This window comes from Podarcis muralis, chromosome 3 (assembly GCF_964188315.1).
Source record: "Podarcis muralis chromosome 3, rPodMur119.hap1.1, whole genome shotgun sequence".
Taxonomy (NCBI): domain Eukaryota; kingdom Metazoa; phylum Chordata; class Lepidosauria; order Squamata; family Lacertidae; genus Podarcis; species Podarcis muralis.
Window position 1 is genome coordinate 92,766,745 of NC_135657.1, and position 24,659 is coordinate 92,791,403.

Sequence of the window (24,659 nt, forward strand, 5' to 3'; positions counted from 1 at the left end):
TAATGGGGCCTCCCACTGCCACCGTGCCGCCGGAGCACGATTTCTGTTCTCATTCTGAAGCAAAGTTCTTAACCCAAGGTACTATGTCTGGGTTAGCGGAGTCGGTAACCTGAAGCGTATGTAACCTGAAGCGTATGTAACCTGAGGTACCACTGTACTTATCACTTAAAAAAAGAAAGGAAAGAAAAAGCATACACACCCATCACTTTTCTTATAGAGGCTGCCATCTCTTTCAGTGCCGTGTTCCTTATTTCCCTGAGGTTGATGTAAACTATAAGTCGTACTCTGACGGAGCTGAGAATCCTAAAGGCAAAGAATAATAGATTGGTTACCAAAAAAACCCCACTGTTTCAATCCCAGCTCGAAACTCCATCACATTCCCATTATTCATAGCCCAACCAGCTCAGATGATGACAAAAGATCCATAAGCAACTTTCACTTTTTCTTTTTTTCACTCTGCAGCAAAATGGGCCACTTAAAATCCAGGCATCGCCACCATCAAAAAGACCTGGTTGTCTAGGCCCTTACTGGTGGACACAGTACTCAAGACTCGCAGCTCAAGTTTTTGGCAAATGCTTTAATGCACATACAATACACAAGTCAGGTTACAAAGCATTCACAATTTGTTTTCAACTGCAAGCACGATGCTGGGGCGATCCTGTGGATCTGACAGTCCCATCGTGACTACCCTGCAAAAGCTAACTTCTTTAAATACCCCTCTAGACTTCTCAGTAGCACATACAATCGGTAGCGACTCAAGCGTTGCTGCAACAGTTAATTTAGCTCAATACAGTGTCTCATTGCACTAAAGCACAATCGTTCAGCAATTTGATTAAGCAGAAATTCGTAGGTTTTTATGTTGCGATCTCGCTGCATACACTTTGCAAAAACTGGCTCCTAATAATTCAGTTTTGAATTTGATGCGAATGTATGTTCTGATAAGCCAGCTTTTGCTTAAAAGAGAAAAGAATGGACTCTCAAAGAGTAATTAAGTATACATCTGAATATTTAAAACAATGAATACTCAACAGGGACAACATACATGTCAATTAATCTATGTGCAAACAGATCTCTCACACATCCTTCACAACACGAAATACAAGAGAGCCCAAGGGACTCGCAGACGGACAAAAGCCAAGCAACTGGATTTCAGCAAAGGAAATAATTTTCAAACTAGCCTGACCTGCAACTAAACATTGCAGTGTGAAGTGCTCCAGCTAAGGATTTGAGACACTGCGTTCCATTCCCCCCTCCTCCTGTTTTGTTTTGTTTTTCAAATTTCCACCCAACAGTCATTCGGCATTCCACTGAGCATGCTCAGTTTCCATTAGGCTGTTTTTGCCACAAGGATTTTCGTTGCAAGATCTTATTCTATTTTATTTTATTCCAAACTTTGGTGTTCCCCCAGTGCCTGCTAATATTTTCCTCTTGCGAGTGGATGATGCCATTTTGGCTATAGAAGGATCAGCACTCAAATAATTAAGATCGGTATCAGTGTATGTGCCTTGCCTTGATTTAATTTATCCACCTTTAAATGGCTAAAATATGTTCACACAATTTGCAAAATATTAGGCCAACAGATTATGTTTCAGAAAAGAAGACCAGTTACTTGAAATGCACATGACAATCATGCAATGTACCATTTACGAAAACATTCAAAGGACTTACTCTCCTAGACTTCGGTCACAAAAGGCAAATGCATTTTAGGAAGAAAAAAAGATCAGTTGCAGTGCAAAAAAACAAAACAGTAATGGATAGTACACCAGAGGGATTCTGACTTGGTTTAAGACACATTAAGGCCCTAATAGCAGAGATCTGAAGGTATCTTTTTTGTGCATGTACCCAAAACAAGGCATCCAAATTATCTATGCACACACAAAAAATCATTTTCCATTCATTTTAGGGGTAGCGACTTTCCATGACCTTGCTTCATACATACCACTGGTGTACCCTGGGGATGTGCAGCCAAGTGCACTTGAAAGCCACTCAGCATACACTTTTAAATCTAACAGCATCAGATACGACAGAATCTAATTAGACATATAGTTTTAAATGCTTTACTCCATGCTTCTGAAGCATAAGGTGGTTCATCCTAATCAGAAATGGAAACTGTCCCCCTAGGGACATTTTAGATGACATTCAACTAAGTTTTACTTAGTATAGATCCCCTGAAATTAATGGACCTAACTTAATCAAGTCCATTAATTTCAATCGGGCTACTCTGGATAACACTTAGCTGAATACCACCCTTTGTCTCAACCAAAACTCCTGCTCAGGATTGAAAACCATAAGCCCAAAAAACAATATGGCCATATATATAAAGGTAAAGGGATCCCTGACCATTAGGGGCTGCGGCGTTCATCTCGCTTTATTGGCCAAGGAAGCCGGCGTACAGCTTCCGGGTCATGTGGCCATATACATACAGCTGCATAAACAGCTACAGATTTCTTTGCAGCTCCACTACTGAAGAGGCCAAATGTTCTTCATTCCAGTTGAGTAATCTTGCCTCTTTAGCAGGCTATGCCCAGAAGTCAACCCAATCACTGGTGTGACTTACAGCCACCCTAAACACTTTCAAAGAGGGAGACAGGCCAACTAAATTGGGAGAACTAGTGGTGAAAGCCTATGGACGCACTGGACTCGAGCCCCGTTGACTTGAACTTAATGGTTATGAAGGTGCTGAACCGGAGACCTCTGGGCCACAACCCCCGGAAACACTCAGCCTCTAGCCACCAAGGGTTTTCATGCTCCCCAGGGCCCAATTGCAGGCAACAGGAAATAGCAGAGTCACTGGTATGTTAAACTCAAAGCTGGAGAATTGCTGCTTTAAAGCTCTCCAACCCACAGGAATGTGATGGAGCCCAGGAGAGGGAATTCAAGCCCATGGGCTCACAATCTTTCCTGAAGAATGGAAGGCTCTAAGGCAGCATGTGGACTGCATTGCTAAGTGCACCCCAGAAGAAGAAAACCCATGGTGACTAAGGGGTTGGCTGCGTCTAGAGATGTTGCTCAGTGGTTATGGTCATTCTGGTTATACACATGTGGGAGCTGAAGGCCCTTAATTTGAGTAAGGAATGATCCTCTGCCTTAGCAACAGAATCTTCTCGTTCTCATCTGCCCTTTGTGAGTTTTCATTAGTCAACAATTCTACACATAACTGTCCGGTCTCCTCCGCAAATGGACTTGAAAGTCAAGACAGAATTCAATCCATCATATGTAACATTCTAAGAAAGCTCCACAGGTTACAGCTTTGGGGAGGGGATGGTATCTCATAATAAATAAAATGCTCTCTTAATAGAGGCAAAGGTGGGTGAAAGAGGTTTTTCAATTTTGAAGGCATTATGCATAATCTTATTGATGATATAATTTCTTTTAAAACAAAGAAGGAGGCTCTACAAAAGACACAGAACCCTTAGGAGGAACTCAATAGAGACCATGAAGAAGTGTGATTTTTGTCTGAAAATCCACATAGTTTATTCAAGTGTGATACAGGACCCACCACATAGTATAGGGATGGAGAAGCTGTAGCCCTCCAGATCATAGCTGTCAACGTTTCCCTTTTTTAAAGGGAAATTCCCTTATTCCGAATAGGATTCCTCGCAAGAAAAGGGAGAAGTTGACAGCTATGCTCCAGATGTTGGACTACAACTCCCAACATTCTTGAGCACTGGCCATGCTGGCTGGGGCTGAGGCAAGTTGGGGGTCTAACAACAGCTGAAGAGTCCCAAGTTCCCTCATCCCTGTATAGCACTGGTCTTTGAACAAATTGCATAGATTTGACACGTTCAGGCAAAATCTGTTTTTCACTTTTATTCCTCTCTGGGAGCCATTCCAAAAGCCATCACATAGACACAAAACATGAACGCTCCCAGATTATTTTTTCTTTAAAAACAAAAAACCCAGTCTACATTTCCAGATTCTCTACCATAACACCCAAGCGCAAGGCAAGCAATTAAGCCTTTGTGCAAGAAATAGGGAGTGGGTGGGGAAGAGAAGCTTTGCAGAAACCTTAACAAGATCACCTTGAACCCAGAACAAATTCATACAACCACTAAAACTATAAACGTTCCCATTAAATTAGTAAAAAAAAAAAAGTGTGTTAAATCACCTTACATGCTCACCTCTTTCTGCTCAACCTGAAGTGCGGTTTTTAAAATGTCCCTAAGTTGAATTAATTGCTTTCTTTCTTCATCCTGCACTTGCTTAATCTGCAGCGAAGACACAACAAAAGCTTGAAATAAACTGGGAGGGCTTCTACTTGTCAGTACAAACCTTGATGCAGAGGTGATGCTCCTGTACCCTTAAGAAGCACATCCACTGACACTTGGGAGTGAGGAATGACAGTAAGGCCCTGCTCTCCCCTTCACATGTTCAGGCACCATCACACAGATGCTTCTGGTTCCAATGGACAATCTCCTCCCCGCCCCCCACAACAGCTGTACAATAAGACCAAATGCCCTACAAGACAGAACTAGGAGAGGGAGGGAGCCAGGCTAGCTGGCTGGCTAAAATACCATCACATGGCTGCTGTGAGGTGAGAAATTGCCCTTTCTACTGGTCCTCCTCAAGGTTTGCTAAACCTTGTCCATTTGCAAGATAGTCGTTTTGAGCTCATAATTTAAAAGTTGTGTTTCTTTTCTCTCTCTTTCATTCTATTCTCCACTCTCCCCTGAATACTGTTCCTTTATGGGTCCATCTCTTTCCCCGCTGAAATTTTTAAAAGTTGTGAAGGTGTGTGCTGCTTTTTGTGGCTTTATTTTGTTTTTTAGATGGAATTTATTATTAATTTTATGAGACTCTCTGGAGTCTCCAGTTGGAAAGCAAAGTATGCAAATGTAATAAGTAATATGAGGGAGATATGGTTACTTACTGTGTGGAGATCTGTGGAGAGCTTCTCTATTGATGGTTTTAAACTTTCAACTGCTTTCAGGCCATCCTGAAAGAAGCTTTGGAAGAAAAATAAAATAAAAAAGAGTATAAAATGAATTTAAGATGCATGAAATTTCCTGAACCGAAAAGACAAAGCATTGATCAGTGTGTGTGCACGTGCACGCAACACACTAATTAAATGTGAAAATCTGTAAAGAAACTTGATCACAAAACACATTTCCTTTAGGCGCCTCTGCAATATGGAATCTACACCCTTTTTGTGAACAAAAGGAACAGGCAAGATTCAATAGTCTTAGGGAAGAGGACAGTTGACCTATATCTCTTGGGCTCCTGTGGGATTTTTGAGATTCTCATGACAAGAGCAGAATTCAAATGAGGAAATGGAAAAATGCTATTTGATGTTTTGAGAAAAGGGGCTGATTAAAATATCCCCATCGCAATATTTAATAAAACACTATTTCACCATCACTATTTTACCAACTAACCCAAACTTAACAAAAAGCAAGAAGACTGAAATGGTACAAAGGGGTTTCAAAATAAAAGGGGACAAGTATTCTCTCTTATGTAAAATAAAAATACGCTCTTCATGACTTCATTCTGGAGTTTCTGGCTGTCATCCATAGTAGTCATTGAAATTCAGGTAAAGGAACAGCGCCCATACAGATGTATTGGGGATTTTCACTGCTGTTCTGCCCAATAAGGCAAGCTTGCCTTTCAGTTGTTGCTGCCCGAGAGAGCTGCAGCAATTGAAACCACAAAGAAATCTCTGTTTTGTGTGTAATTTTCTGAAAAGCATTCAAACTCCTGCTTTGGATCATGGCCACACAACAGTTGTTTACATCCAATATTATATTCTCCTGGGTTTCTATGGGTTCATTAACATGCAAGTCAGTATATGACCCAAGCCTGTTTTTGTGCCTCTATATGAGATGTGAGAACAGTGCCAATAGTTCACACCGTATGCACTGAATCTGGTAGATAACTAAGGATGCAATCCTAACCCCTTTCCCCCTTCCTGGTGTGACTCTGCGGAGTGGCACTGCCACTGCCACCAACTGCACTTGGCAATTATGGTGAAAACATTGGGGGAGAGGCAATAGTGTCTGATCCCTGCACCAGCTCCAGGTGGCCCACAATCCAGGGTTAGCTCAGTCCCGTTTTGCTCTGTTTCAGGTCTTTCTATGAGCCTCTACTGATGGGGATACTACTAGCAGACCTCCCTCCCACCTGCCCATTTGGTGGTCAGCAGGAGGCTGATTCAGCTGGCAAAACTGAACAAAGGGGACCTCCATACAGTTCAACTCTCTCTCTCTCTCTCTCACACACACACACACACACACCCCAAATCCCCCAGAATAAAGGAGGTTTGGATTGCTCTGTCTGCCATCAAAGTGAGCCATGTTTAGATTAGACTTGGCAGTTGCTTGTGCTTCCAAGAACTTCCATAGCTATGCAGAAAAAGAAAGGCCTTTCCTTCCCATTTTTTGTTAGGGTCATCTCTGAATGACAGCAAATAAACATGGAGTGCGTTATTCATGTCGGAGCACCATGTGCATAAGGGAGCCCCTTATGGAGCTCTTGACTGGGAGGGTTATATTTATTGCTACTGGTAGACACAAAGGCTTTGCCTTTGAAATATTGACATTTGGAGTCCACAGACATCTGTGATTTGGGAGTTTTATACAGAACCAAAGCTCTATCGCTCTCCCTGTCTCTGTATTACCTTAGCTAAGGAAGGTCTGGAGAAGAAACCTTTGGTTCCATGCTCATTCACCTGACTAATCGTTCAACACACTGGGCTAGAATTCCTTTCTCTTTTTGAAGGCAGCAATACAAATATTGCGTTTAAATAATGCATGGTTTTTTTAATCGGTTGTTGCATGATTGTCCATTACAGAACTTAAAGCTTTTGCTTTGGAATAAAAACGTCTGGGACATCTCACCGGGGGAGCGGATCACATTTCATCTTCAAGCTCTGCAGGGCAATGCTAAGTCTGAAACTTTCCATATTGTTTGGTGGAACATTATTTTGCCTGTTAATACCAGGCACTTAACAACCATCAGCGGCCTCTTTTTGAAATGCTCGAAAAATACTATGCATTTGGAATACATTTTTATGGTTGTCCCTTTCCCATTGTTTGATCTTTATCCCGTATGCCATTTCATTTCTTTTGCTGGGCTTTTGGTTTTATTGCGTCTGTATATTTGAAAAAAATGCTTTATAAAAATGATTCCACTCTAAAAAGACAATACTGTACAGAACGGAACAAATCACAGAATGTGTATTTCGATAAAGGGGCATGGTTCAGAGGGACTGCATATGTTCTGCAAGCAGAAAGTTCCAGGTTCTAGGGAAACCCAGCCAGATGGGCTGGGTATAAATAATAAATTATTATTATTATTACAATTTCCAGCACCTCCTGGCAGGGGTGGAGAGACCCCTGTCTGAAACCCCAGACAGCCACTGAACATCAATGTGTAGACAATACTGAGAGAGAGAGAGAGAGAGAGAGAGAGAGAGAGAGAGAGAGAGAGAGATGCTCTGACCCAGAATAAGGCAACTTCCTACATAAAGTGTATTGGTGACTTGACTGGCTGTTAAGTGCTCTACTCCCACTTTTAAAACATCCACCCTTTGGGAAGCAGGTGCTAAAAACGAGTGAAAAGCCAGGGCTCTTGGCGCACTGTTCCCAACGGTGTGCTTTTCCCATCCCTGTGAAACAGAACTCCTGTCAGTCGCTAGACACATTCTGCAAAATACGAGGGGTGGTATAGCTGACATGCCTCATTCCTTTTCGCAGATTACTAATCATGCCAAATGGCCATGTGGAAATTACGAATGAAAGACAACTGCGTGGCTTGGTATTATCTGAGCCCAACGCCTCATTTCATTTGAAATAATACACCCGGCCGACCATAATTGACCTTTTAAACCATTCAGTCTGACGGAAGAACAGTAGTGAAATATATGTACAGCTGAGCTTGACAGATTTGTACATGTCACCTCCAAAAAAGCATTAGTGCTACTATTCTGTCAGAGAAAGTAGGAAGAACAACGTTTCCAGAGAGCATACAGTTACCAAGAGACAGAGAACGTACTTGCACTGTGCGTGGAAATACTTGATCAGGTTTTGAAGCAAGTCAACTCCTTTTTTAATCTTGATCTCATTGACTTTCAGGAGGTACTGTTAAAATAAATAAATAAATAATGCACACAAAAACAGTTATTAATTACTGTTTCAGAATGAGGGTCATAGAGCTAGTGACAATTAAACCATTTTAATTTTGAAAAGAAACAGCATTTTTTGGTGGGTGGGGTGGGAGGAATCCACCACAGCTGGAGCAAATGCTGAAAAGGTTTTCTTCAGCTATCTAGTGTAAGCAAGTGGAACGATAGGCCATGGTCCAAGGAACTAGTTCTGCACATCCAAAGCTTTATTATACAGTGGTACCTCGGGTTACAGACACTTAAGGTTACAGACTCCGCTAACCCAGAAATAGTACCTCGGGTTAAGAACTTTGCTTCAGGATGAGAACAGAAATTGTGCTCCGGTGGAGCGGCGGCAGCAGGAGGCCCCTGAAGTGGTGCTTCAGGTTAAGAACAGACCTCCAGAACGAATTAAGTTCATAACCAGAGGCACCACTGTACAGCAGCTCCCTCTGCCACACGGCAAACTACTTTTTGTCTTTTGTGAACTGCTTTGTGAGGTCCCCCTGAAAAGCGGTATATAATGAATAACTTAAATAAAACAAACTACGGTACTTTTGAAAGCAGGGAGCATTTCTAAACAATTTGTGGCACAACACTAAGGATTTCTCAGATGATTGTATCCATAATTCTCTGGAGTACTGGGGAAATTTTTAATATATGAATAAGACCTGGTATTTAATTTAACATGACATGAAGGCTAACTAAGTCTTCAACTTCAGCCCTAACATCTAAAGCATACAGTGGTACCTCGGGTTAAGTACTTAATTCATTCCGGAGGTCCGTTCTTAACCTGAAACTGTGCTTAACCTGAAGCACCACTTTAGCTAATGGGGCCTCCTGCTGCTGCCGCGCCGCCGGAGCACGATTTCTGTTCTCATCCTGAAGCAAAGTTCTTAACCCGAGGTATTACTTCTGGGTTAGCGGAGTCTGTAACCTGAAGCGTATGTAACTTAAAGCGTATGCAACCCGAGGTACCACTGTACTTGCTTGGAAATTAGCTTAGTTGAAATGTATGAGAGTCACACCGAACAGAGTGGATTTACGATTGCATTGTTGATCATGGTATCTCACCCACCATGAATGTGGGCACCTGGTAAAAGGAAAAGGAACCCTGACAGACACCCAGCTCACGTAAGCAAGGCACTGCATTGGTGCTGCTATTCCCTCTTCCTTTAATTAATTTACTACATGTAAGGTCTCCAGCACAGCAGATTCAAGTTTAATTTACTGCGCAAACAAATCTTCTTTAGTAGCTCCTCGCAAATTAAGACCAAGTATATTGATCCTAAGCATCTAGCACTAATCAGCTTTGTTCATGTGAACACAGTATCATTTACTCTTCATTTTGGAAGCCCTACTAAAAAATAGAGTCAAACCATGGATCCTGAACGCCTCCGTTTCGGAGTGTTTCAGCTTCCAAATGCCAAAAACATGGAAGTAAATGCTCTAGTTTTCAAACGTTTTTTGGAAACCGAACATCCGATGCGGCTTCTGCTGAGTGCAGGAAGCTCCTGCAACCAATCGGAAGCCGCGCCTCAGTTGTCAAACATATTGGAAGCCAAACGGGCTTCCAGGACGGATTATGTTTGACAACCGAGGTTTGACTGTACCACAGAAACTATATATGACTTGCAATAAGCTTTTATGCACACATCAATTGCTTTTTCTTACTTTTCTACCTTACAATACCACATCAGGAGCTGCTATATTTCTAGTGGATATTTTAGGACTGAAGAGTTATTTGTACTTTTATATGGTGGCAGATAAGATACCAGAGAAGGAAAACCAGAACAAACCCAAATCCACACATTAAAATTGTCCCCCTAGGTCACAGAGCTCCTAACACATCTTTTTATATTATTTATGGTGTCTAAAACTCCCCAACTTTCTGCCTTAATTTTCTCCATGCGAGTGTTTTCTGCTTCTAAACTCCTATAGGTGTCTGTCATCCTACTAGTGTGCTCTATGTGGGGCTACCTTTGAAGGTGACCCAGAAACTACAACTAATCCAGAATGCGGCAGCTACACTGGTGACTGGGAGCGGCCGCCGAGACTACATAACACCAGTCTTTAAAGACCTACATTGGCTCCCAGTACGTTTCCGAGCACAATTCAAAGTGTTGGTGTTGACCTTTAAAGCCCTAAATGGCCTCGGTCCAGTATATCTGAAGGAGCGTCTCCACCATCGTTCAACCCGGACACTGAGGTCCAGTGCCAAGGGCCTTCTGGAGGTTCCCTCACTGCGAGAAGCCAAGTTACAGGGAACCAGGCAGAAGGCCTTCTTGGTAGTGGTGCCCACCCTGTGGAACGCCCTCCCACCAGATGTCAAAGAGAACAACAACTACCAGACTTTTAGAAGACATCTGAAGGCAGCCCTGTTTAGGGAAGCTTTTAATGTTTGATAGATTACTGTATTTTAATAATTTGTTGGAAGCTGCCCAGAGTGGCTGGGGAAGCCCAGCCAGATGGGCAGGGTATAAATAAATTATTATTATTATTATTATTATTATTATTATTATTATTATTATTATTATTATTATCATCCACTTGGTCAAATTCTTTCAAGCTGAAGAAACAACACTGTCAAATCTGAAGATATTCTGCTATACCAGTTTGACTCAGACAATCCTCAGATCATGGTCTGGAGGGACAGACATAGACTAAGAAGCTCAGTGCTGTATACCTTTCATCAGTGCCTATTAGCCACAACGCCTATGTTCCGCTGTTGGAGGCACTGTGCCTCTGAATACCACTTGCTGGGAATCACAAATGGGGAGAATGCAGGCCCACTCAGCTCCCTTCTGTGAGCTTCCCATGGGCATCTAGCTGGCAATTAAGAGGCCAGGATGCTGAACTAGATGGGTCATTGGCCTGATCCAGCAGGGCTCTTCTTACGTTTATTTTCTCTCCTCCATTTCTGTTTATTCTACATATACAGTTTGCCGCAACAACCAAATAGGTAAACTGTGTAGCCCCCAAACTACAAGTTATAAGCCAACTCCAACCCATTATTTCAAACAATAGTTTGCAGGTTACTGTCAACCGTAGTTTGCAAACTATGATCAGAGCTGCCCAGAAATGTGAGGAGAGAATTGGCACATGAGAAGCGAGAAGAGAAACTACATTGAGGCGAGGGGAACTCAAAGGTAGCACATTCCCAGTCCTACTAACGGTGGATTCAAGGACAATCCACACAGGGCTACTGCCACACAAAACCAAAGAGCAACCAAGTTTGAAACTGAACCATTACAGAACAATCCCCAGGCAGCAAATTCATTGCAGCCCTTCAGGGCATGAACAGCTCTTTCCCAACAGCTGTTAAATTTCCCTACTTAACCAAATAAAATGAGATTTTATTTTTCCCCATCTCTCAACAATGCTGCAGCAGATGGCAACTTGAATGGGCGCAGGAGACAATCCCCTAAGCCTAGAATGGGAATGGTTGCATAAAGGATTTGCCTATTTGGTTTGTTTATAATCTGCGCGCACGCGCGCGCACACACACACACACACACACACACACAGGCTTCACGGGATGCCAGTTTATCATTAATAAAATAACTGCGTAAAAAGCAATAAATTCTTTCCTAAAACTGGAACCATCCAGGTTAGCTTCAAAATTCCCTTTACTTCAGCACTTGCCACAGAAAATAAAAATAAAATAAAATGTTCACTCTTACCTCACACATTTGTAATTGGAAGAACCTCCTCTCTTTCTCCATCTCTTCTGCTATTTCAGCCCCACTTATTTCTGTACGTATCATCCCGTGTAATTTAGCGTGCTCCTTTTTCTCTTTCTCTATTTTTGTCCTGTGTGGAAGAGAACCAACAAAAGGGCCATCAGCCTGAAACCTCCTTCTTTTACTTGTTTCAGTTTTGTTTCAGGATTGTGCTCGACACTCTAAATTAAAACTGCAACCCACCCAGTATATAGTGGAGCCGTCCTGCTGAGCTCAATAGTACTAAGCTCCAGATCAACAAAGTTTTACGCTCAAACTAAAATGCTCCTCACTAAAATCAGGCCAACCTGCACAGGAATTGCTAAATTCTGTATTGTGCTGCAGGTGTGTAATCAGTTTCCCTTTTTTACAGCTATGGAGCCCTTGGATAGTATGACGCCATCATCAACTAGGTGTAGGCTCTAGGGAACAAAATGGGTTTTTGAAATACTCTCTGAAGAGTGGGACTGGTAATAGCCTTTTAAAAACGTGCATGAGATACCAGTACAATAAAGTATCTACAAAAGAGACACACAGACACTCATTCTTGTCCTTGCGAACGAAACAATGAGCTAAAAAACAACAACCCCAAATCACTTATTAACGAAAAGTTGGGCCACTGAAAGGTGGATGGAGTCCACTGCGAATTAAGATATCTCTGAAGCCAAACCCAGTTGACCACCTCTGTGTGTTAAGATTATAATATTTCTTCACTAAGTTGTCTCATAATCCTCAAGAACTAGTTAATGGAACATTTTACAACCAAGTGGCAAACAATCCTCACAACACGGCCCACATATTACACACTCTTTTTCAGCTGCTACACTTCCTTAGCCAGTTCTGTGAGCCAGCTTTACACAGCACTCCCTTGTCGGCCGAGTTTACTTTCTTTGAATGAAGCCAACCCTTCCCCCATCAAGCCAGAGCACAGCTGTCTTCCTTTCCTGTTCCTGAGCCAACTTGACATTGCAAATGCAAGCCAGAAGGGCTGGGTTGGAGGCTTCCGAGTCTTAGTAAGCAAGCTGCCCTGATTACCCAAAGGTCACTGTCGACCAACATGGGCAGCAGCAGTGCAGCAGAGAACAAAACAGCAACACCAAAACCTACAACACATAACTAGGTTACTGGGATTAGGGGGCAGGAGTCTTCATTTTGCACTGACATTTGTGTTTACTGGTTCCCGCTGAAGCCACTGAACCACATGCGATAAAAATCAAAGGCACGTTGTATTTGTTAAAATTATTTGCACCCATGAATTGCGGAGGGGCAGATTCTTAAAGAGGGAATGAGGCTCAGTATAAAAAGGATGCATATGGACACAGGGCACAAGGTATGATTCACACTTATGTGGTTCAGGAAGGGACTTGTTGCGCTAGGATGCTCTAGGCACAAGGCTGTGTCTGGTATTTCAACATTTTCATACATATCTATAATTTCAGACATATGCAAAACCGTGCAGCGTAGAGAAGTGCTGAGAAAGGCCTTCTTATTCAGAAAATGTAGGCAGTGCAGATTCCTTTGTTTGCATCTGTTATACACTTGCATAAGAACTGACATAATGGGCGACATCCGTACTGTCATCATTTCCTCAAATGTGGATGCTTCAGACCATTTTAACAGCACAAGGCACTAAGGAAGTAAAATACTCCATTCCCAGTCTTGCATTCTTAGTTCTGGCAACGTTATCAGAGAATACAATAGGCAATCATTTCCCTCTACGCTTGCGTTTTCAATAACCGTAGTTGGATTAGAAGTGGGTCCGCCAACTGTGGTTTGGGCTACCTGCAAATAGCATTAACACCGGAGCACATGTAATGCTAACCATAGTTAGCTCTGAAATGGAATAAGGAATGGCTAAGCAAGTGGAGGGGTGGAACAAGGTTGCCAGGGGCTATCCTGACTGCTAACCCATAGACAGGAGATTAGGCATTATAGTTCTGCACCAGGCCATTGTGAAAGGGTCAACAGTTTGTCTCTTGAAAACAAGATGCCAAGGAATCAAAGGAAGGTTCGCGTACAAGGGCAGAGGAAACACTATTTACCGTTTTAGTTACTATCCGCTGTCATCTAAGGCTACTGAACCAAAGCAGTGGATGCATTTAATTAAACCTCCATTGCTTACAAGGATTAAAGAATACACAGAATCTCCAGGGTTGTAATTCAACCCCTTGGGCAAACTAATCATCAATTTATATAATTTCTGTTAAAGAGGATGTCTGGAGCCAATCTTACACAGGCAGCACAGAAACCCAAGTATTATCTTTCTCCTTCTCTCTTCTTGGAAGGAGTACACAGCAGCTATGTTAAAAAAAACAACAACCAGCTCCTTACGGAATAATTTATTGTTCAAATGATGTTCGTTATATGTTTAACATGGGCACATTTACTATAGTCCTCTAGCACAAGGTACTTTCCAAGAGTTGCCTCTGAGCACAGCAATTTTTTTCTTTCTGGCAACATAACTCAGATCCATGAAAAAGGAAGTGACGGTACCCTTGCTGCAGGCAGGAGAGGGGCTTTTTTGCCTGTGTGTTTTAAAGGCTTTTGTGCTGCAAAAGTTCCACAAAAGAGCTGGGATATTGCTGGAGGGAGAAAGAGTCATTTCACTTAAAGGCCTTGGTCAGCCTAAAAGGCTTTCTGATTCGGATTTACAGAACATGGTGAAAGGAAGCAGGGAAACGACTTCAAAAGGAAAGATCATAACTCCATACAGTCATCCCTTGGTTCTCGAACGGCTTAGTTGTTGAACAAATCGGCTCCCGAATGCCAAAAACCCGGACGTAAGTGTTCCGTTTTTTGAACGTTTTTCGGAAGCTGGACATCCGACACAGCTTCCGCTTGAGTACAGGAAGCACCTGCAGCCAATCGGAAGCCGCACCTTGGTTTTCGAATGGTTTTGGGAGTCATACGGACTTCCAGAACGAATGAAGTTCGAGAATCAAGATTCTACTGTATTCTGAAAGCCTATTGTAGTGTCTTCTATAATGCTTAAGCAGCAGACGTCATAGCAAACCAGGGTCTTCTTCAAGAATTCTGGTACATAATTGGCATCTGAAGCACGGAAGAGGCAGTTTGTCACAATATCAAGTTTTAGTGAGAAGGCACACTCGAGCTTGGGAAGCCATAGAAATGTAGGAGGCTGCCCTCTACAGAATCAGCCAGCTGGTCCAGTTAGCTCACTTGTTGTCTATACTGACTAGGAGGCTCTCTAGAGCTACAGACGAGGGCATTTCTCAGTCCTTCCAGAAGATGCCAAAGACTGGGCATGGCATTTTTGCATGCAAAACACGTGCTCAGAGTTTACAGCTCCCTCCTGTCTGCTGAGAGTGCAAATTATTTTCTTCTACTGTATATGCTTTGTTTGCATACCATGCTGTTAATGTTCAGTCTTATAAAGGACAGTCTAGCAGAACAAAGGCAAAGCGAGCACTCAGATTTTAAACCCAGCCAGACCTACTCACAGGTCCACAGTTAATTACTGGCACTTTTATCATAAAGTATTGAATAGTACTGTTGCAACAACCACTTCGAGGCATTGTCAGAAGTAGCTTTTCCTTTAGTGCGATCACAAACGCATCACCAAGAGGCTGGTATTTCATCCGCGTATAATAAAAAGTGATGGCAGCCTTGCTGCAGGCAGAAGGGGAGCTTTTTGTTTGTGAGCTTTCAAGGAAACATGCACTGCAGTACTGCATGGAGAGTGGGAAGCACACCAGGCTTTTAAATAAAAAACCCACATCAGACGTTGCGCAAAATGGTGTGAATATTGCTGGAGGGAGACAGGGCCATCTCATCCAAAGGCCTCCTGTAGCCTAAAAAGCTTTTTTGCTTAGGACTTCTGATTCACAGAACATGGTGGAAGGGAAGCTCTCTCAAGAGAAAACATTATAGAAGAGTGTATTAAAGTATTCCATGGATTTGCAATAATAACACCGTCCAAATGAAAGAGCTGGTACTGGGCACGTCATCTTTCAGCCCCAAAACCTCAACTTTCATTTTTTTGGGGGGATGGGGGGAAGGGATACTAATGTGCTGCTGGTTTGCTTTCATGCTGAAATAGTTGTTGACCATTTTTACTGATGTTATTGCTATTCTGCTAGGCGTTGTGTTATCAACACAGCTATTCTACTGTCAATTTCACCATTGTTCTATGGTCTCATTTATGCGATCATTTATGCATTTTTGTATGTTGGAAGCTACCTAAAAGGCAGCCTCAAATATATGTTAAATAAATAAACAGATTTCACTTCCTTGAACACAGAGGTAAATTTGGCAACAAGCAGACAAACTCTGGAGAAGCCTTGGACATGGTAGAAAATTTAACAATGGCTTCCAGTGGCCAAAGGATGGAGCTTTCATGCCCTGCATGGCTGTGTATTCCTCCTGCCCCTCTTGTCTACAGTGACTACTGGTCTGCTAGACCCTTTTCCATCCTTTGACTGTCCCCTTAAAACTCTACTTCTCTTATTTTTACAAAAGGAGTATTAAATACAAAATTGGTTTTCTGTGCCAGGGGCAGATGGGGCTCGTCAACCTGGGAAGGTAGCCCATGCAGCTCTGATCCTAAACCTCCGTTGCCTTGCAGGATATCTTTGGGAGAAGAAAGGCTGAGGAGTAAACCCTACACAAATCCAGAGTGGAGTGCCTACGATGGGTCGATGGTGCCTTGCACGCCTCCTTCGGGCAACTCCTGCAGCCAAACGTATTGCTCTGATTTCCTTTGAACCACATCAGCAAGGCCGAGAGGGGTTTGTGGGGTTTTTTGTCTGGGCAGCTCAGGACCTCCAAACACACTGCCCAGGCTTGTGCCCCAGGGAGGTCAACTCAGTGCTGCCAACACAGTGGTTTCACTTCACCCCTGGAGGTGCAATGCATTGTCTCTCAAGAAAGATGGATGCCAACAAAAGTGTTGCAGCAACATGAAGCTAAACCAGCAGGATTTCTCTCCCTTCACCTGCTACACACGTTGAAGGAAACTAATCTTTCCTGGCACAATCGATTTATCACTGAAAGGCCCACTACACTGCACAGTAATAAGATTCCGAGTTGCAAAGCAAATTTTCAGCATTGTGCACCAACAGGTTCATACAATGAGAAGGATTCCCAGTGCTTGCTCCACTCTTATTTCATCTCAGTACCTATTCAGGGGTTTTTTAAAGCTAGAATCATGCAGCATTGGGTGACTTTACCTTGATGTATTTTACTGTTCCTGTGCTAAAGACTTAGCCAGATTACATATTCTTTTGAAACAGTCATGCACAATTGTTAAAAAGCAAAATAACGCGTCCATATGTTAAAAGACAGGGACGCGGGTGGCGCTGTGGGTAAAAGCCTCAGCGCCTAGGGCTTGCCGATCGAAAGGTCGGCGGTTCAAATCCCCGCGGCGGGGTGCGCTCCCGTTGTTTGGTCCCAGCGCCTGCCAACCTAGCAGTTCGAAAGCACTCCCGGGTGCAAGTAGATAAATAGGGACCGCTTACTAGCGGGAAGGTAAACGGCGTTTCCGTGTGCGGCTCTGGCTCGCCAGAGCAGTGATGTCACACTGGCCACGTGACCCGGAAGTGTCTCCGGACAGCGCTGGCCCCCGGCCTCTTGAGTGAGATGGGCGCACAACCCTAGAGTCTGTCAAGACTGGCCCCTATGGGCAGGGGTACCTTTACCTTTATGTTAAAAGACACAGGCACATTTAAAATGGTTTTTACATGAGATAGTATTTGTTTCTTAATTGCTCCTGAGGAGGTTCTTTGACTCAAAATGCCCTGGGCCTTAATAAACAAAGAGATTCCTGTGCACCTTTGAGATTTCCTCATTTTCTATACTGGTGCCGTCCCGTTTCTCAGCCAGTGCTAACCTCTCAAAATAGAAGTTTAGGAATCTGGTATTGAGAGCTCATGAACAGGAAACTAGTATAAATCATACAAAACCAATGCAAGCACATATAAAGAGCATACAAAGTACTTCTGGTAAGGTATTAGCACACATATGTTTTCAACTAATTAATTTGTTTTAAAAAAATACCCTTACAAAGAAGTTATACCAAGTGATAATCAACAATTAGAAAGTATATAAAGTCCCACTGATTTCAAGGGGACTGAGATATGTTTGCCACTCAAATACTGCATCATCAAATGATGGTTTGCAGATGTCAGGCGCTGCAACTCAAACACTGACGTAATTTTTTTTAATCAGCTTGCCTCACTTCCTGCACAACACACCTTTCAACTAAACCACCTAACCAATTCAGCTTCAAGCCATTAAGTAATAAACACACATATGACTGGATCAGCCTCAGGTAGCTAAACTGGAACTGCACTGACCTAAATCCTTCATGAATTAAAAACTTGGGTTGCAACTCTACGCACTCCTGAGTGCGGTGAACGAAGTGGCTCTTCCTTCTGAACAAATGTACATTGTGGAGGAGGGAGCTATTTAGCAACAAATCCAAATTACTGGCTATTTGACAGAAAGAAAATACATACACTTTTGTTTCATAGTCCTTCCACGCTTTATCAAATGGTTTCTTCAGATCCTGCAAAAAACAAACATTTTTAAAAGGTTCATTCTGAAGCATCCTTCAAATCACCCAAACCAGTATTTATTTACTTTTGCAGTCAGAACACCTTTGTCACCCTTTGAACACCCATGGGTTTTGATTCATTCTCTAAGCTTCTAATGACGTCCATTCTGTGGGAGATTAAACAATAGGAAGTCCAACAAACACCCTCCATTGATTTCTGTGGGAGCAAAGATCAGCACACTGACCCAAGCACCTGCTCAACACCAACGTGAACTTTGGGTAACTCAAAGTATCTGAGAGATAGCCGGGTCTGAAGGAGCAAAGCAGCTGTGAATCTCCACTCCATTTATATGCTATTTCCTATCTTGCAGACACTCTCTGGAGTCTTTTCACTCCATCTCGTCTGTTGGCCAATCACAAAAGTAGCTCAAGCAGAAAAAATAATTGAGAAAGATAGAGAGAGAGAGACTTGAATATTTGGCTCTATCTTCCTTGCCCCACTCTTTTGATCCCCTTCCTTCCTTCCTTCCCTCCCCACATGGAAATGCCTTTCTTGCCTAAAGCCACAGTGTTCAGGCTCCTTGCCCCCCCCCCCCCAAAGATGGTACTTTTATATATGTAGCAGAACGACTCATTCTTATTTCAGTGGTACACAAAACCTTTGTATGTTCCATATCCTGTTTGCCACTTAAATAGCAATGCAGACTATATTACCTCCTCACCTCCAGCTTACCTGTAATCACATCCACTTTCTATGGCCCCTCAGATTCCACTTACCTGAGTCAAACTCAGACCCTGCTGCAGCCTACTGCGCAGCTAAGCTAAGCCACCAGTCTGTCAACGTTTTGTTTTCGTTTGTTTTTTGCTTCCAGGATTCTCCCTGAGGAGAACATTGGAGGCAGACCTTAAGCTGACAAGCATTCCACACTGTTCTCCTTTCCGTTTACTGAGGAAGGGAAATAAACAACCAAACTGGGAAATTGTGAGGTTATTTAAACATGGATACTTTGATAACTGTGAAAGGTTAAGTTCTGTTTAAAGTGTCTGAGAGGTGCATGGGACAGAGTGAACAAGTCCAACCCTGCCCCTCACAATATCTCCCAAAGGAGAATTCTGGGTGGGAAAGAGCATCGAAACAGGCCCTGGGTGCCTGTTAACTCATGCTAGCCAAAACATAAATAAAATTTCCCTGTCACAGCAGAGAGGGGATCTTTGCTAAGTAGTGTGCATGTTTTTAAATGGGTAATAAATCTTTAAAATGACATAATCATTGTTTTATGGTCACTTGCAAGCATCTCCAGCACTGTTTTCTTTCAATGCCCTATAATATATGATGTATTTTCAAGCATTTTGCAAAAGTCAATAAGCGAATTCTTCATTTGTGTTTGAATGTGATTATGGTGTTTATTATGGATATTAAATAAGAAATTGTCAGGGCTCCCATCTGCCTGGGAGTCATACTTCTTAACACCAGGGAAACAGAATACTCATTGTTTTAGATACTCAACACTTAGAAGTACTAGCTCAAAAAAACAAAAACAAAGCAAAGCAAATTTAAATAAGATACTATAATACTATGGATATGACGGGTTGTAATGGGTGGTTCTCCAGCTGAAATGTGCTTATGCTGACAAGGGCAACAACATAAACCATATACAGTGGTACCTTGGTTTGCAAACAGTCTGGTTTGCATACGTTTTGGATTACAAACACGTCAAACCCGGAAGTGTGTGTCCCGGTTTGCAAACTTTTTTTGGATTACAACCCAATTTGTTTGGATTATGAACAAATTTCTTTTGGAGGCCCCATTGGCGAAAGCGTGTCTTGGGTTACAACCTGTTTTGGTTTACAAACGGACCTCCGGAATGGATTATGGTTGTAAACCAAGGTACCACTGTATTGGAAAAATATATAGATATATGCAACATACCCCTTTCACTCCTTTTAAATCTCCTTTCAGCAAACTGTCCAGTGGAAAAGTGATGATGTTGTTCATGTTCTGGATCTACAACGAGAATTGCAATAGTTTTAAAACATGTTCGCTCTTAGGCTCAGTAGCCTTACTTTCCCAGACAGAAATAGGAGCGTCCAAACCTTGGGGAGCAGCAAGTCAAAAACAGGACAGTGTGAGTGCACATAACATATCATTATGAAAACATAGCAGAGATAGCTTTCTTGAGCAGGCCCCGATTTCTTGGGGAGACCTCATGGTGCCTCTTCCTGTGCTTTGGTCCCTAAGAGGTGCAAGACTCTAGTTTCCACATTTGAGGAAAGGGAAAAGATAATGGCAGATTCCCTTCTTAGAAGTTTGCAGACAGCCTTATTTCATTATTACTAACTCACAGTGCACAAGGTGTGGCTGTATTCTCTTGCTATTGCGTTAAATTTTAACTTCATCCAAATAACAGGGCAGACTTGCTGGCAACAGATGGAGCATTATACTGTATATGTATGTGATCAAAATTACAGATCCATACCTAGAAGTGTGGCTTTCTGTATTTTTTTTAATCACTAATTCACCTGATGCACTCTGTAGTGGTCTGTGATCATTCTCTATTTAACAAACTGCTTTCCCTATAATGATAAAAGCAGAGGAAATAAAGGTTTTGAAACAGGTGTCTAAGCAACTGTAGACTACAGAATAAAGTGAATCAACATATGCCAGGAATATATAACAATTCAATCTGATGCTAGCATCAAGAAGTGAAGCTCAAACCTAAAAAGACCATTAGAATACAAAAATAATTGGTGTTGGCTTTAGCAAGAAACAATCCAAAAGAAAAACAGGCCTTCCCAACAGGCCTTTTTTCTATCGCCACATAATCAAGGAGCCATTTCAGGTGCAGCACAAGGCCATGGGTCAGTTCATGTGTAACACTAAACCAAACCATGGTCAATGTTTAAACCAAACCATGGTTTAGTGTGAATGCCTAAGCGTATGAGCTCCCAAAGAGGAGCAAAACTAACCACCAACTCAGGTTCAGAGCGAAGCAGCCATGATCTCTTCTTTAGAAGCCAGCAGAATTGCACGTTCCTGCTAAGCCAAGGTTAGCATTACATGCCAACTAGGTCAATGGCTGCATTAACATGTAACACTAAACTGGGGTTTAACAATATATAGATGAGCTCCAGTGAGTTGGCTGCAGTATTCCAACACATACTGCTACACTGAAAGTCCCTTCATATGGTGCGCATATGAATAGATCTTTAACCACAATGGATGTAAGTACGACAAGATGGTTGAGGGGTATGCTATCAGCATTGAATAAACTTGTCCATACAATCTTCCAAAGACAAACTAACCAAAGTTACCTGAGACTGTCACCATACAACTGTCCTAAAGAAAGTTGGAGGGAGTTTACACAAGTGTATTCAGTGATCAGTGCCAAATGAATGACAGAAGCTTTGGCAAGGAATAATACTGTGCTCTGCCAAGGAAAGTGTTTAATTACTTTTTTCTGGAAAGTGCTCCACGTACTGATATCAAGGCAAACAATAAAAGGGGTTTCACAAAGCGCTTGGAAATATTATACACACAACACAGAAGTGAGCTCTCATGAAAAAAAGGAAGAAAGACACAATGTATTAATTTTCAAATTGATTAAACACACACAATGACTCTATTTGAAATTTCATTTTCATGAGTGGAAACTAAAACGAGTGTTTTTGAGAACAAGAGTTTAGCAAGAAGGCTTGTAAAAACAGTAAAAGCTAGGAGCTCTATTATATGGTTTTAAATTGTGGAATTTCAAAACTAAGGTGTTAGGGTTTTTTTGTAATCTAACCAACCCAATGCTCAACAGAGCTTATTCCACTACTCATTTCATAGAGGACTGCAGGCTAATTACTACAAAAGATCAACAAAAGGAATCAATCACAAAGGTGATGGAGGGAAAGGTGCATTTGGAGAAAATAAGTGTCTGGGGGAAAGGGATATTGACATTTGTCCTTATATACCGTATTTTTCGCACCATAGGACGCACTTTTTCCCCTCCAAAAATGAAGGGGAAATGTGTGTGCGTCCTATGGTGCGAATGCAGGCTTTCGCTGAAGCCTGGAGAGTGAGAGGGGTCGGTGCGCACCGACCCCTCACGCTCTCCAGGCTTCGCGTTCCCGCTGCTTGCAGAGACTTGCCTGCATGCTGAAGCCTGCGCGCGCTGAGCTCAGCACGTCCAGGCTTCGCGGACCTCTCCGCAAGCAGCGGGAGCGTTCCCGCTGCTTGCAGAGACTTGCCTGCATGCTGAAGCCTGCGCGCGCTGAGCTCAGCACGTCCAGGCTTCGCGGACCTCTCCGCAAGCAGCGGGAGCGTTCCCGCTGCTTGCAGAGACTTGCCTGCATGCTGAAGCCTGCGCGCGCTGAGCTCAGCACGTCCAGGCTTCGCGGACCTCTCCGCAAGCAGCGGGAGCGTTTCCGCTGCTTGCAGAGACTTGCCTGCATGCTGAAGCCTGCGCGCGCTGAGCTCAGCACATCCAGGCTTCGCGGACCTCTCCGCAAGCAGCGGGAGCGTTCCCGCTGCTTGCAGAGACTTGCCTGCATGCTGAAGCCTGCGCGCGCTGAGCTCAGCACGTCCAGGCTTCGCGGACCTCTCCGCAAGCAGCGGGAGCGTTCCCGCTGCTTGCGGAGACTTGCCTGCATGCTGAAGCCTGCGCACGCTCAGCTCAGCACGTCCAGGCTTCGCGGACCTCTCCGCAAGCAGCGGGAGCGCTCCCGCTGCTTGCGGAGACTTGCCTGCATGCTGAAGCCTGCGCACGCTCAGCTCAGCACGTCCAGGCTTCGCGCACCTCTCAGCAAGCAGCGGGAGCGCTCCCACCACTTGCAGAGAGCTGCCTGTTTGGGGGCTGGGGTCGGCAGAAGCTCGAGCTTCCCCCAGCCCCGCGCCTGGGGGGGAAATAATTTTTTTCCCTTTATTTCCCCCCCAAAAAACTGGGTGCGCCCTATGGTCCGGTGCGCCCTATGGTGCGAAAAATACGGTACCTAGTCCCTGTGATGTTTTGTAGTAAGCTTTAAAAAAACCACAACCCACTGGTTTTATTGGCTTTATTTCAACCCACACACTCCTAAATCTGTCCACACGCTGTGTACCCCTTGCCACATGTCTGCTAATATTTGACATCTGCAGCACAACACGTTAACTGTTTCCATCTGATATGAACTTCATTTAAGGTTAGCGAAGCTGCACTCAGTCCTACTGCCTTACCCTTCTTGGTTACTGTTTTAGGATTATGCTCAATCGCTCAGTGATTAGGTATCGTTAATGGCCCTTCAATGCATACACTTTTTCTCTGGATGCTGCCATCATCTGGCATCTTATGTGAGTCTAGGAAACAAGTACCATATTTTTCCATGTATAACACGCCCCCATGTATATGATGACCCCCTATTTTTTGGAAATGGGGGAAATTGCCCAGAGTTGTTGAGCTTTTATGGGGGGGGTTGCTCACTTGCCCAATCACCCATCCCCCCTCTACACTATCCGTGTATAAGATGACCCCCATTTTTTTACTTTTATTTATAATGAAAAAACATTGTCTTATACAGTTGTACCTCCAGTTACGTACCCTCCGGCTACATAAACTTCCGGATACGTAAGCGGCAAACCTGGAAGTATATTTCCGGGTTTTTGCCATGCACGCATGCACAGAAGTAGTAGACAGCTTCTGCACATGCGCAGAAGCACTCTACCACCATGTGTGCGTGCACAGAAGCGGTCTCTCTGGTTGCAGAAACCTTGGGATCTGACTGGAGCTCCAGAACAGATCCCGTCCGCAACCGGAGATACTACTGTACACGGAAAACTACGGTACTTAGGATAGGATATACTTGCCAGTGCATTGCCACACTACTCCCAGCTGTGCAGGGATACCACACTAGCATCAAAGATAGGTGTGCTGCTTATATGTAGAGTGGGATGTTACTGAGAAAGTAATTTTTTCAACCATTGGACAACTGAGAAGATGACAGAGCAACTCACACAAAAACACCTTGCTGCTCACTCTTGAGGCACTAAATATTACGTAAGTGCTGTAATACTGGAAAGGGCTTGTGAGTGGCACAGCTGTCTTTTTTTAAAGTATCTTCTTCCAACATCCGAACAAACACTATCAGTGCCGTTCAACACAATCATACTGCGATGCAATGTGGAGACCAGGTGAAAATAACTCATCCTCTTCCCCCATTTTTCATTCCCAGCCCCCAGGAGAGGGTTCGGTTCAGTCAGAGGATAGCAATTAATGTTATTAAGAGTTTAAAAAGAAACCAATTATAAAAGAGGCTGGAAGTCTCTCCTTGAGACGGCTAGATAACAAAGTTGTCTTTACAACCATTT

General features: G+C 43.2%; 1 protein-coding gene across 6 annotated transcripts in view; it reads right to left on the reverse strand.

The window, feature by feature from the left end:
• Positions 1-24,659, reverse strand: part of ASAP2 (ArfGAP with SH3 domain, ankyrin repeat and PH domain 2) — a 94,476-nt gene that overhangs the window by 38,003 nt on the left and 31,814 nt on the right. For 5 of the 6 annotated variants that reach the window (XM_077926353.1, XM_077926354.1, XM_028722498.2 and 2 more), the window contains 7 exons: positions 20,265-20,339; positions 18,297-18,346; positions 11,782-11,911; positions 7,990-8,075; positions 4,871-4,946; positions 4,122-4,208; positions 200-303 (listed from right to left, as the gene is read on the reverse strand). In XM_077926353.1, coding sequence (XP_077782479.1) covers positions 200-303; positions 4,122-4,208; positions 4,871-4,946; positions 7,990-8,075; positions 11,782-11,911; positions 18,297-18,346; positions 20,265-20,339 — 608 coding nt within the window. The remainder of the gene's footprint in view (positions 1-199; positions 304-4,121; positions 4,209-4,870; positions 4,947-7,989; positions 8,076-11,781; positions 11,912-18,296; positions 18,347-20,264; positions 20,340-24,659) is intronic. The other variant, XM_028722501.2, reaches the window with a different exon arrangement.